Raw genomic sequence first — 13,372 nt, forward strand, 5'->3', positions numbered from 1 at the left:
GTCCATCTTTTATTGGGAGGGGAAAAATGATATATGTATAATTGTCTTGTATTCTTAATCTTGGTCTTCGTCTTCTGTGATCCTTCCCTACTTCCTTCCCCTTTCTTCCCATCTCAATCTTAACTCTCGTTTTTCACTTCCACCCACCCCCTCTCCTCCTCACAAGGGCTCAAACACCCACCTCCTTCAAACTCTTCACCAAATCCACAATACTCTCCTCCAACCCCCTAAACTCGATCCCCAACACACTTCTCGTCCTCCCATTATCAAACTTATAAACCCCTCCTTCCGGATAATCACCCCCCTTAACCTCCTTCCCCGGCAACTCCTTCTCATACTCCGAGAAATTCTTCCGAATAATCTCACAAATCTCCTTATTACTAAAATAACCCTGCGTGATGAAAAACCTCTTCCCCGCCGCCTCCGCAATCTCAATCGCTTTCACATGCGCCAATGCCAAATCCCTCACATCGACCCAGATAAATATTCCTGTGTCCGGTATTTCCTCTTTACATTTCCCTTGCAGGAGATTGCGCACGCGCTGATTAGACGTGTTTAACGCATCTAGAGAGTTCATATAATGCACAATGGGACCTAATACCAAAGGAGGATTCATAGTGCTAAGTGTGAAATTGGGTTTCTCTTTCTCGACGAATTCCCACGCAGCTTTTTCGGCAAAGGTTTTGGAAGCGCGGTAACCGTTGGATGGATTTTCAACCGCTTCCGATAGGGTGATGGGATTCCAGTCTTCTTCGGTGTATGTGTGATCGGGCCAGTTTCTCTTCGAGGCATCAAGGACAGCGGCGAAGGAAGAGGTTACCACGACGCGGGTTACAGAGGGGGCAAACTTTTTGATAGCGTGAAGGATCGCGGTTGTACCAATTATGGCGGGATCGAGAAGGTCTTTCTTGGTGTCGGTCACGTTGAAGTGGAACTTCAGGTTATGTCAGTGTGTCTTTCTCCTCAATGATATCACATTCACATTGAATCATCTCTCCACCATAAACCCTCATTCCCATCCCTAAAAATCGAAAATACAAACATACCGGACTAGCTGTATGCAACACAGCCTCCAATCCCTCCCCAAACTTCTTTAAGCAATCATCAAAAGCATTTTCCTTTGCAATATCTTCCACAATGAAGAAATCTAATTTGGAAGCAGGAACATCCGGATGGGCGGCTTTGATAGCATCGATTTTTTGCTGAGAACGGACGGTTGTGATGACAGTGTGACCGCGGGAGAGAAGAATATCGAGGATGTGAGCGGCGATGAAACCGGATCCACCTAAATGGAGTGAAAAATGTTAGTTTTCTGGTTTGATGCGATACGTGCTGAGGGAATAGGGTAAAGAGAGACGAGGAGATGGAGAATGAAGAATAGCTGAGCAATTAGAGGAAGAGAGTATATCTGAAACTTCAAATATTCAACTCTCTCCAAACCTCCAAACCTCTCCCTCTCAAACACAAAATCCACAAGTCCCAACCAAACAAATCCCCAATCTATACACATCCCTAACAACGCGGTATCGCCACCTAATCCCATTCTATCCCATTCCGTCCTCCATGCCCAACCCAAGCCCAAGCCCGAACCCACAGAAGACAAAAAGATCCCATATCAGAAAAGTAGATAACCACATACCAGTAAGTAAAACCCTCATATTTCCAATCAAAACTTAAAAGATCTATAATTTTCAAATCCCTTTATCTTTATCTTCAACTTTTCCAATTCCTTTGCCTTTTCCTTTCCTTTTCTCTTAATCTCTATATCTTTCCTTATTATTCCTCAATTCTACAAACAAACAAACAAACAAACAAACAATCCTTCAATTAAACAAAACAAAACAAAACAGACAAAACAAGACAAACCCAAGTGCGGAGTCCGATGACGTTTATATAGATATCGAGTACCCACCCCACCTCCCACCCCCACGCTCCATCCGTCCCTTCCCTTCTCATCTCAAATTATCAATCACATCAATCACATCAATCACATCCATCCATTCATCTTCAACTTTGAACCTCCAACGGAATTTAGCTTCGCTCTTAATCGGAGTTTGTGGTGTCGTGCTCACGGTGGGGTAGCATGTCATGTCATGTTAATAATACCCATATCGGAGATGAATATATGTATATATAGAGATCAACAATGCATTCTCACCTCAAGTGTCACCAATACATGTGTATGAAAAATCCCATTCTCAACGGTAGTAAGCGGAGATACACATTAAATCATTCATGTACCTGATTTATCTACCTAGGTACTTTCTAGCTCCCTTATCTCGGCCCATCTTATCTCATCTCATCTTTGCCCACTACTTGTACAGATGGGACTTAACATACTATCTACGTTGCCATAAATGAGCTCTTCAGAGCAGATTTTCCATATGAAAAAAAAAGGCGAATTTGTGCAAGGAAAATGTAATATGGTATCAACGCTCACAAGATTACTTTTGAAATCTCGCGTGTTGCTACCATGGCCATATCCTCAACGCCGGCGCTCAAAGATATCACAAGAGAGGCAACATTAAGAAAGAAAAAAAAAAATCAGAAGAACGAAAAAGCAAAATATCATATCATCCATCTCCAACACCCCGCCCGATCCTATCATTATTTTCCCCGGTAAACTCTGTGTAAATCTTTACAGAGAATCATTATTGTTGAAAAGCATGTCCTGACTTGCCTCTCCCGATAGTTTTGAAACTGCCTCCTGATTCCATAATATCAAAACGGCTTGCGCCCATAGCTTCGAGATCCGTCATTCCCGAGAACCAGAAGCCGACAATGACAACTAGATAACTAAGAAGAAGAATAGAACCTTTGAAATAGTTGCTCTTTCCTTCACCATACATGTAACTTAGCAAGAACACACAAAGGATGACCGTCACCATATCCCACTGTGGAAATATGAGGCTGAAAGATTTATCGACGAGTTCAGAACCTTCTAACCATTGGCCGTTGATGGCACTAAACAAAACCAGTGCCGGAATCTGTAGTAGACATACTTGGAGTGCATACGCAGATCCGATCTCCATAGACAATGCGATGTTGCCATTCATTGCAAATGAAATCGCGTTCTAGACAATTCATGTTAGCTTTTTGCATACGAGCTTGAGAGTAAAGATACTTACAAGAAACTCGGTTGTATTCGGAACAAGTGCGAATAATGTGATACCGAGGAACTTCTCGTCAATTGCTACATTTGAAAGAACTACATCGACTGTGTTGACTAAAATCTCTGCAATGAGAGCATAAAGAACAGTAGCACCACACAAGATCACTGAACTCTTCATTCGGCTCCAATTTGGCGCATCATGACCACCACTTGTAGCATGAGCCTCTGCGTTGACAGCCTCTTCAGGTTCCGTATGCACAGCAGCTGTTCTCAAAGGAGGCAACTTGTGCGCATGGGCAGTAGATGCCCTTCGATGAGGTGGTCGGGCTGCATCTCGAGCAGCAATTGTAGCAGCGGTTGCAGCCATTTCAGCTACTTCACGAACAAATGTCGTATTTTGAGCCTCTGTGAATCCCGGTATTTGAAAATCAGATTTTGTACTATCACCTGCAGCACTCTTGGGTGGCACCAAATGAGGTGTCTGTACTGAACCATTCTGATTAACGTCTTCGGGAGTACAGTCCTTAGGGTTGATGCCGGCTTGCTTTAAGGACTGGCCGAGGATGCGTTTATATAGTTGAGAGTCCCGAATTTCATTTCCACGAGTATCGGAAGCAGCCTGAGCGTGTCGTTGCGCGCGGGTTTGTGGGGCGCCACCTGAATGCTGCTGGGAAGTAGTAGTATTGACTTCCGGCTTTTGCTTATCTTCTGATTCATTATTCCATATGACTGCCGCGTGAGTTCGAAGAGTAAACCATAGTCCAATGACATACGAAAGAAACAAAAGCACTGCGGCAAACCAGCAGTATGGGCGGACAGCTTCGAGATAAAATCTGTCGTTCAATGCCGGCGATTGTGAAAAATAACAACGACGGCAATCACGACTTGTCGACTCATACGTGTCGGTGCATGAGAGACAGTTAAGTTCGTGCTGAGCATAGTAGTTAGCGAGGGGCACATGGCTATGAAGATATTCATTAACTTACGGTTCCGTATATTTGATAGAACAGAGTAGGACCAAATGCAGCAAGGACAGCAAATAGTAGCATCGTCGAAGTCACGCCAGCAGACTTAACATTGAAACGTTGAGTTTTCCTCTTGATGGCACCAAAACACATGGATAAACCAGGCAAGAACAATATACCAGCGAAAATACTACCGATAATACTTCCTTCAACAAGCTGCCCTTTACCTTGATTCAAAGCGATGCAATACAAGAAGACCTCTACCAACGTAGAGAAGAAAGCATTGATTGCAGCGCCGAGTCCCATAGATGATTGAGCAGAAATAGAAGCTACAGCTTGTCCTATGAAGTAGGCAAGAGGGATAATGGAGAGTAGGGCCATAGTGAACAAGAATGCCGGGTGAGTGATTGTGATTTTCATGTGAAGCATCTCCAGAAGAACCCAATAGTCAAAGATGACGAACAAAACGACAGCCATGAGATTTATCAAGAAAATGTTTGTCCCGTCTACTGTATATTTCCAGTACTTGCTGCCCACGGCGCGGTATGTGCAGACGAGGATCGAAGAATTTGGAATAGATCCACGAGAATATGCCGAATCTGACTGGAAAGACAAAGCTAAGGGATGTCGACGTAGGTGGTCAAATAGTAGCATTGTAACCTTACCCATGGGGATCCAAAAGACAAGGAACCAACATATACCAGAGGCGATGAAAAGTAGTGGCGTGATCAGTCCGTAAAAGAATAGAAAGAAAATAACTCGCCCAGTATTCCACTGACCCCTTCCAAAAAGTCTTCTTTTATTGGGGCGTGCTGAATCTTCTCGATGAGTACCGCGTCTTGAACGACCGAGTAAACTATCCGTCTCGCTACCACCAAACGAGTCAATGCTTCTCCGTGATCGGCCTACGATTGATCGTGGATGATGAGGCCCAAAGAATAGTCTCCCATCCTCAATATCTCCACTTTGCCATTGTTCATATTCCGTGATGGTACGGCCCTCTCCTTCATCTTCGTGAGCATAAGCTTCGTCTTGTTCGAGTCGAACGAATTTTCCAAAAGGATAGAAAAGATAGCCAGCCAGATCTAAGAGAACGCGACCATATGCAATAGCACTCGGCGCTGCTCCGAAGACGAAACATACCAATGCTCCAGTCAATGCTGCAAGTGCCAGCCACCAACCAAAAACTAGTGTCCAGATGATGTTGAAGAAGATCAGCCACTTGTTGACACGACCACCAGGAGATGAATGGATATCGCCTTCTGCTGTCTTTTGAACTGAACGGTTCTTCTTATACAGGGCAGGCTTCCAGATTCTTATACCGAAAGGATGGGTTTGGTTTATTGCTTGTTGACGATCCTTGAGTGTGAAACTTTCCGCATCACTTAGGGAATCTTCGTCCTCCTCCTCCACCTCTGCGATACCATCTTCGCCCTGCAAAGTATCTTCGCCCGATGTAGTCATTTGATCATCTTTTGTCCTTTCACCACTGGTGGAGGCCGCCGCTTCAGCTTCAGCCTCCGCTTCCGCTTCTTCTTCGTGGGAAGAATCTAGTCTTGGTAAAGTTGGTTGAGCTGGAGCAGGTCGTCTCCTCACGGTTCCAGGACCATGTCTGGAAGGTCCAAACCCGGATGCTATACCCCCAATTCCAAGTCCCGCCTGTTGCTTGTTCATTTCTTCTTCCATCTCAGTCACATCATCATCTACCGAGAATTCTTGCCCTCTATGAGGCGCTTGTACGTTCGATGAGGCTCTACGCGGCATAGGAGGTTTCTTTGGTCGCTGACCTGCTCGACCGCGATCGGAAGGTCCTAGCATGGGAGATCTGGCTGGCTGGAATGATCGTGAAGATTCTAAACTGACAGGCTGGGGTCGCTCGCCGGTCATGGACGATTCGCTATTTCTATGGCCGTCGACAAGTTGTGGAGTCTGAGGAGTCGATTGAATAGTCCCTATACTTAGCATTAGTAAATCTATAATCTAGCAAACCTGTAACAAACAATAGCTAAGGGTGGAAATTGATGTGCGGGCAAATTTCAGAGTGGCGTACCATATCCTCCTGCATTTTCTGGTCTCCGTCGAATTGTGTCCGTAGACTGAAAACTTTCGGCCAGGCCATCATTTTGTTGTGAGATAGATCTTGATAATGGATGCCGCGTATCTGTGGGACTTGTTGGTGTTGACATGCCGGAAGGAGTTGGAGTTGTGTCTTGAGTATCTTTCCCAGATTCTGAAGACTCGCCGGGAGTTCGAGACATTTTGTAACTCGAACCTTGTACACCGACTTGAATTTTATCTGCCAACCAGTCAAAGAGTATGATGCGATCAGTCGCACATCGGGTATGGAAACAAGCTTAAGGCTTGGATTAAGTTGAGTCCTTTGGTTAGTATGATTGTTAGTTCCCGCGTTTGTGGAAGCTTGAACATGCGAAGAATACGAGAGGAGTAAGCAGATGGTGATGCATTCAATATGAGAGAAAGTCTTGAGTGAATGATCGAAAAATGATATTATGTTTACGGATGTATGTGATTGTAGTAAGTAGGTATCTTCAACTATTAAGAGATTTAGAAGAGAGAGAAAAGGGAAAGGGAAGGAAGTTGGGAGGGTGAGAGGATGAGAAGATGAGAAGATGAGATGATGAGAAATATTATAATTGTTATATTATTTTCTCCAGGTTGCGGCGCTTGGGTTGCGACTTGTGCTTAGATACAGTAGCAACAATTTATTTGAATCATCCTGTGAGAAAAAAAAGATCAGGCGGATGTGGAAAATAAAGTTTGATTCTTGGGGTTCTTATCGAATGGAATGCTACTACGATACATTACATTACATCGTACTTTCCAATGTTTGGCTGAATTGTGTGTGTGGAAGCAGAAAGTCCTTCATGAGCTTGTCTGTACGATCAAGGCATCTTTTGATCATGTACGATATGCATGTATGGTAGTAGACAAGGAAAGACAAGACGGAAAGGACGTTTTCATGTGCAATGATGACAGTAATAAGTGAGGACCTACCTAGTAAGCTGGTCTTTCATTGGCGTGTGCTGAGTTGTACATACATCCTCCGCCCACTCAAACAATTGTTGATATTATTATTAATCTTCATACATCGTACATCAATATATACACTATGTCATGATATGATTATGATGTGCTACATGTATTTGTACTTAGATATCTATCTTATCCACTTATCGACAACACCTATCAAATACCTAGGGATGTATCTATCTAGATAGATCTTTTCATCATTCCCGTCACTCCAGACTATATGGATATGGATCCTGATGAAATCTGGAGTCTGGAGTGCATACTCTGTAGTGCTAGGCAAGATTTAAGAATTGAAAATCTCCGTCTCCCGTCTCTCATTTCCGTCATGATTTGTGATGTGCACGATGAATGATTAGATTGGCTTCCTTGTATCAAAAGTTTCTCTGGTGCGAGTAATACATCGTAAACGGGGATGTTTGATAATCCCACTTCTGGTGGAAATATCCGCCGGTGATACTTTGTGGATAGCTTCCAGGTTCGTTAGCTTGATTCGAGCTTCTACATATTACTAAGAGAATGTGAACCTTGGGAGTTAGGTATGAAGTTGGAAAGTTATGAAGTTATGAAGTTATGAAGTTATGCACTTGTGAAATTGAACTTGTCAACCTTGGAACTGAGGAAGGAAGGAATCCGACGCGTCTACGCTTGCTACCTAGAAAAATAAAGTGTAAGCCTTACCTTATGAGCTTACCTACGAGCCTACTTGACCCGACCGAGATTCTTAGCGTCCTAGCCTCGTGTGTGCACTGTGCACAATACCAGCAAGACGAGAGACGTACACTTGTGATACCTTAGGATAAATCAACAATTTATCAGCCTTGAAGAAACAACAACATTACAAAACTTCGAGCCACCCATAATTCCATCACCATTCGAGATCTCGTTTCCTCTTTCCAACCTCATCCCCCGCGAACTCATCCATCATGGCGTTGGATAGCTTCTTCCATAATAAGATTGAGAGCATGAAGCTCGAAATCATTCAAGGTCAAGCGGTTCTACGAAGATTAGAAGCTCAGCGAAATGACTACAACTCAAGAGGTACTTTTGCTGATCCTGTCGCATAAGAAAGAGTAGCAGCTAATCATGTTAGTGCGACTTCTACGAGAGGAGCTCGGTTTATTACAACAACCTGGATCCTATGTTGGTGAGGTGGTAAAGGTTATGGGCACAAAGAAGGTGTTGGTCAAGGTGCACCCAGAAGGCAAATATGGTATGGAATCTATCACAGACGTATAGATATTCACAATACTGATTTGGGATGAAGTCGTCGATATTGCGGATAGTGTCGATATTTCAAAACTTACCGTTGGAAAGAGGGTTACCCTTCTATCGGATTCCTATAAACTCGAAAAGATGCTCCCATCATCCGTCGATCCTCTCGTTTCCCTCATGATGGTCGAAAAGGTCCCAGATAGCACATACGATATGATTGGTGGTTTAGATCAACAAGTAAAGGAAATCAAGGAGGTTATTGAGCTTGGTCTTAAGCACCCGGAACTTTTCGAATCTCTCGGTATCGCACAACCTAAAGGTGTTCTTCTTTACGGACCTCCGGGAACAGGAAAGACTTTGTTGGCAAGAGCTGTCGCGCATCACACCGACTGTAGATTCATTCGAGTTTCTGGTTCTGAATTGGTTCAAAAATATATTGGTGAGGGTTCAAGAATGGTCAGAGAGCTATTCGTCATGGCCAGAGAACACGCTCCATCCATCATCTTCATGGACGAAATCGATTCTATTGGATCTTCGCGTGTGGAAGGATCTTCAGGTGGTGATTCTGAAGTTCAAAGAACTATGTTGGAACTACTGAATCAATTGGATGGTTTCGAGCCAACCAAGGGAATCAAGGTCATCATGGCTACCAATCGTCTAGACATTTTGGATCCGGCACTATTACGACCAGGGCGTATCGACAGAAAGATCGAGTTTCCACCTCCAACTGTTGAGGCCAGAGCCGACATTTTACGAATTCACAGCCGCAGCATGAACCTGACTCGTGGTATCAACTTGACCAAGATTGCGGAGAAGATGAACGGATGTTCAGGAGCTGAGTTGAAGGGTGTTTGCACGGAAGCTGGAATGTACGCATTGAGAGAACGCAGAGTTCATGTCACTCAAGAGGATTTCGATTTGGCGACAGCTAAGGTATTGAACAAGCATGACGACAAGGAAGTCAGTTTGGGCAAGTTATGGAAGTAGACGGTTGGGTAATGGTCGGAATGGCATTTGTACAGTACAACAGCATGAAGAGCGAAGAGATATCAATTCAAACATATTTGGTGTTTTAGCTTACCCCCCTCGAGCCTCTCGAGCCGATTTGAAGCTTCACGATTTCGGAGTTCCCCTTTTTAGTAGCCCGATCCGAACTGCAGGAAGCCGGGAAAGTTGCCGAATTTTGAACTTTGTGCTTCCGCTTGAGCGATCCTCACCTCGTTTTCAAAAGGACAAGCCCCGATCTGCGTTCTACAGTACCCTTTTGCCATGGTTTTTTTTTGCCACCAGAAATGTGAAGGATTTGAAAATGCTGCACGAAGGGTGCAAAGAGGTGGGTCTAAGTGACAATCGATTGACAGACTGCCCTTTTTTGTTGCCCATGAGACCAGATCGTGAATGCCCCAGACCCAGATAGCTACTTGATGACGAGAGATTAATACCATAGAATTGATATTGTTGTTATGGCTTTATTCAAGATCACACAGCTCCAGATTCCATAAATCTTAAATCTCACAACATGGGAATATTCGAGTACGCTCGAGTATTATATACTAATAATTCTAGCTTGGAGTCTAGAATAATGGTTGGAGAATGCTACAGCCACGATAAGGTTTGGGTCCAGTGAGGAGATTCATGAGAATTGCAGTTTCCCCGTTTGGGCAGACGGTGAGCCATTCTATACTCTATTTGGTAGGTTTACGCTTTTCAGTGGGGAAGGAGGGTTAAAAATGAAAGTGGGGTCCTATGACGATAAAAAAGCTGGAGCTTCCAACCAGGAGAGGAGACCAAGCTTCGGAGAGGTCTACATCGTGAGCTACCATACGAACACTACCAGGGACTTTCAATATAGATTAGAAATTTCTTTCCTCTTTTCTTTCTTCCTTCATACCACCATACCATTCACATCTCAACTGCCTATCTCACCGCGACGACATCATATCAATATATTTTTGAATATAGAGAATCAGATTTACGTTAACCCTCCCACATTATATCACTGATGTCCGTATTCCCCCTCTTTACCCCGCCGTGCCCAGCTCTCACATTCTTGAGACTATTGGCACACTCAACAATCTATGCCATATCCAATGGAAATAGCTTCCACCAAGGACGTCAAACGTCGTAACACGTACTAATCAGGATTGTAGAGACAAATAGACAAAAGCATTGAATACGAATACCGGCATCATGAGTCACTTGCCTTTCCGTCAAAACTACAGGAAGTAAGTGGATTCATATCCCCCTTCCAAAAGTTCTTACGCCAATACTGCTTGTATTCGCGCATTACTAGATCTTTGTACTGATTATGTATCTTTTAGACCATCGCGTCAAGCGAGTATGGAGTGAGTACTTCTCCTTTTATCAAGAATTTCAATTCGTTACCTGGCATGTTCAAATGGTTGTGCCGAGCTCGGGTATTGGATGTGGTGGATGCCCAACACATCTTTTGTTCAGGGCCCAACCAAAGCTTGAACATTTCGAATCGAGTCCCAAAAATTGGATATGGAAATATAAATTCATAGGGTGCATTGAATTGATTTGAAAAATGAGAAGCTTGGGGGTCGAATGAACACCAATTGTTGCGTCAATGGCAAGAATGGGTGGCATCTAATACTGACATGACCATAGTCCACATAACGATTTGAACCCTCATGTAGACCATTTCAGTAAGTTTTCCTCAAATTTCTTAACAAATCCGTACTCCAGAATCACTCGAAAGACGTTTCTGCCACGTTTAACACTCAGATCATTTTTACTCGTTGACATTGGCTAATTTTTGTGATAAACAGTCGGAATCGATGTTGGAACTGGATCAGCAAGAGCATGTATCATCGATGCTTCAGGAGATATCAAGGCCTGTAAGTTTTATACACCGAGAATACATTATAGCAGGCCCTAACGTTTAATAGTGGCTACAGAAAACATTGGTTTATGGCAACCGGAAGTTGGATACTATGAACAATCCACAACAGACATCTGGAGATGTATTTGCATGTGTGTGCAAAGAGCTCTCAGCCAACACAACATTGATCCAACAACAATCCGTGGTATCGGATTCGATGCTACCTGTTCCTTGGCAGTATTCTCAGAAGATACCGACGAACCAGTACCTGTCACCGGTCCAAACTTCGCAAACGATGGCAATGACCGCAATGTTATTTTATGGCTTGATCACAGACCAGTCGAAGAGGCGAAGAAAATCAACGACACAGAACACAATCTACTACGATACCTTGGAGGAAAGATGAGCATTGAGATGGAAATCCCCAAGGTTCTATGGCTTAAGAACAACATGCCACCTGAGCTCTTTGACCGCTGCAAGTTCTATGATTTGGCAGATGCTTTGACGCATATTGCAACTGGAAATGAAAGCAGATCCTATTGCAGTACTGTCTGCAAGCAAGGATTTGTCCCAGTTGGTGTTGATGGAAGTGTAAAGGGATGGCAAGAGGACTTCTACGAAGCTATTGGTTTGGGTGATCTAACCAAAGATAACTTCAAGCGAATGGGAGGAGTAGATGGAGTAGTAAGCCCGCTTCTAACTGCGAATTATGATTTTCAATCATCCGAATAAACGCTAACATAATCGTACAGAACGGCAAGTATCTCAGCGCCGGTGAACTTGTTGGTACCCTCAGCGAAAAGGCCGGTAACGAACTTGGTCTCCCAGCTGGAATTGCTATCGGAAGTGGTGTTATTGATGCTTATGCCGGATGGATTGGTACTGTTGGTGCAAAGGTTAACTTGGGACAAGATTATCTCGATACCGGAGCACCCAAGAACGACATTTCCCAAGCATTCAGCCGTCTTGCAGCTGTAGCTGGAACTTCCACCTGTCATTTGGCTATGTCTCGCGAACCTGTCTTCGTAGATGGAGTCTGGGGCCCTTACAGAGACGTTCTGCTTCCTGGCTACTGGATGGCAGAAGGTGGCCAGTCTGCGACTGGTGAACTTCTCAAGCACGTCTTGGAGACTCATCCAGCATATAATGAAGCCATGTCCATGGCAGAATCATTCAACACCAGTATTTACGATTACCTAAATTCCCATCTTGAGGAACTGAAGGAGAAGGAAAATGCTCCAACCATCTCATACCTTGGACGTCACTTCTTCTTCTACGGTGATCTCTGGGGTAACCGTTCACCGATTGCCAACCCAAAGATGACTGGTTCAGTTATTGGTCTTACCAACGACCGCAGCATGGACGGTCTAGCCATTTATTACTACGCAACCATGGAATTTATTGCAATGCAAACCCGCCAAATCGTCGAAACCATGAACAGTGCCGGTCACTCCATCACCTCTATCTTCATGTCGGGTTCCCAATGCCAGAATAAGATTCTAATGGAACTTATGGCTACTACATGCGCTATGCCAGTTCTGATCCCAAGATATGTACACGCAGCTGTCGTTCACGGTGCCGCCATGTTGGGTGCTAAAGCCGCCAGTGCAGATAAGGAGGGCAAGACAGAAGAGTTGTGGAGCATCATGGATAGAATGAGCAAGCCGGGCAAAGTAACCAGACCAGGAAAGAACGCCAATGAGAAGAAGTTATTGGATGTTAAGTACAAGGTATTCCTTGAGCAGTGCAACACTCAACAGGTATACAGAGACCAAGTTGATGAAGCAATTGAGGGCTGGAGCGAGTAAATTATCTTGATGGGAAAAGCCAAAACTTTTGATTACGAATGAATGAAACTTTGGGATGGATGGTTAGGATTGATGAGGGTAGATAGTTGGGTAATAGGTTAGCGTATTTCTGCATAGGACCTGCAGAAATACATTACGACATTAGAATAGATAGTCTTCCTTTCAAGTTTCGCTCCCCCTAAATTGAGTATGTGAAGAAAGAAAGTGATAGATGTCGAAATCAGCGGTCATCTCATTGCATCTCCGCCCAGCCCAAGCTCAAACAAACTGTAGCTACTAGGTAGCATCATCTCGACTTTATGAATGAATAGAAATCACTCAGCAACTTCAATTCTTTGAACAAAATCTAAGATTGACATTCACTCACTCTCTCACTCTC

The 13,372-nt window shown here is 43.9% G+C and overlaps 4 protein-coding genes across 4 annotated transcripts; 2 read left to right on the forward strand and 2 right to left on the reverse strand.

Moving 5' to 3' along the window:
- Positions 1-169: 169 nt before the first annotated feature.
- EAE98_000433 (uncharacterized protein) lies at positions 170-1,658 on the reverse strand (the record flags this gene model as incomplete). Its single annotated transcript, XM_038948051.1, has 3 exons — positions 170-934; positions 1,047-1,285; positions 1,640-1,658. 3 exons carry the CDS (start codon positions 1,656-1,658, stop codon positions 170-172), a joined length of 1,023 nt encoding a protein of 340 aa, XP_038815728.1.
- A 537-nt stretch (positions 1,659-2,195) lies between these two features.
- Positions 2,196-6,819, reverse strand: EAE98_000434 (uncharacterized protein). The gene is made up of 4 exons (XM_038948052.1): positions 6,128-6,819; positions 4,099-6,029; positions 3,129-4,043; positions 2,196-3,074 (listed from the first exon to the last, which is right to left on the reverse strand). Exons 1-4 carry the CDS (start codon positions 6,333-6,335, stop codon positions 2,652-2,654), a joined length of 3,477 nt encoding a protein of 1,158 aa, XP_038815729.1. The 5' UTR covers positions 6,336-6,819; the 3' UTR covers positions 2,196-2,651.
- A 1,232-nt stretch (positions 6,820-8,051) lies between these two features.
- On the forward strand, positions 8,052-9,327 carry EAE98_000435 (uncharacterized protein; the record flags this gene model as incomplete). Its single annotated transcript, XM_038948053.1, has 3 exons — positions 8,052-8,166; positions 8,219-8,338; positions 8,393-9,327. The coding sequence occupies 3 exons, from the start codon at positions 8,052-8,054 to the stop codon at positions 9,325-9,327; spliced, it is 1,170 nt and encodes a 389-aa protein (XP_038815730.1).
- Positions 9,328-10,135: 808 nt separating this feature from the next.
- EAE98_000436 (uncharacterized protein) lies at positions 10,136-13,178 on the forward strand. The gene is made up of 7 exons (XM_038948054.1): positions 10,136-10,344; positions 10,491-10,565; positions 10,662-10,685; positions 10,972-11,009; positions 11,133-11,201; positions 11,253-11,869; positions 11,938-13,178. Exons 2-7 carry the CDS (start codon positions 10,531-10,533, stop codon positions 12,991-12,993), a joined length of 1,839 nt encoding a protein of 612 aa, XP_038815731.1. The 5' UTR covers positions 10,136-10,344; positions 10,491-10,530; the 3' UTR covers positions 12,994-13,178.
- Positions 13,179-13,372: the final 194 nt, after the last annotated feature.

The sequence above is a fragment of the Botrytis deweyae genome (assembly GCF_014898535.1).
Source record: "Botrytis deweyae strain B1 chromosome Unknown BDEW_001, whole genome shotgun sequence".
NCBI classification, from domain to species: domain Eukaryota; kingdom Fungi; phylum Ascomycota; class Leotiomycetes; order Helotiales; family Sclerotiniaceae; genus Botrytis; species Botrytis deweyae.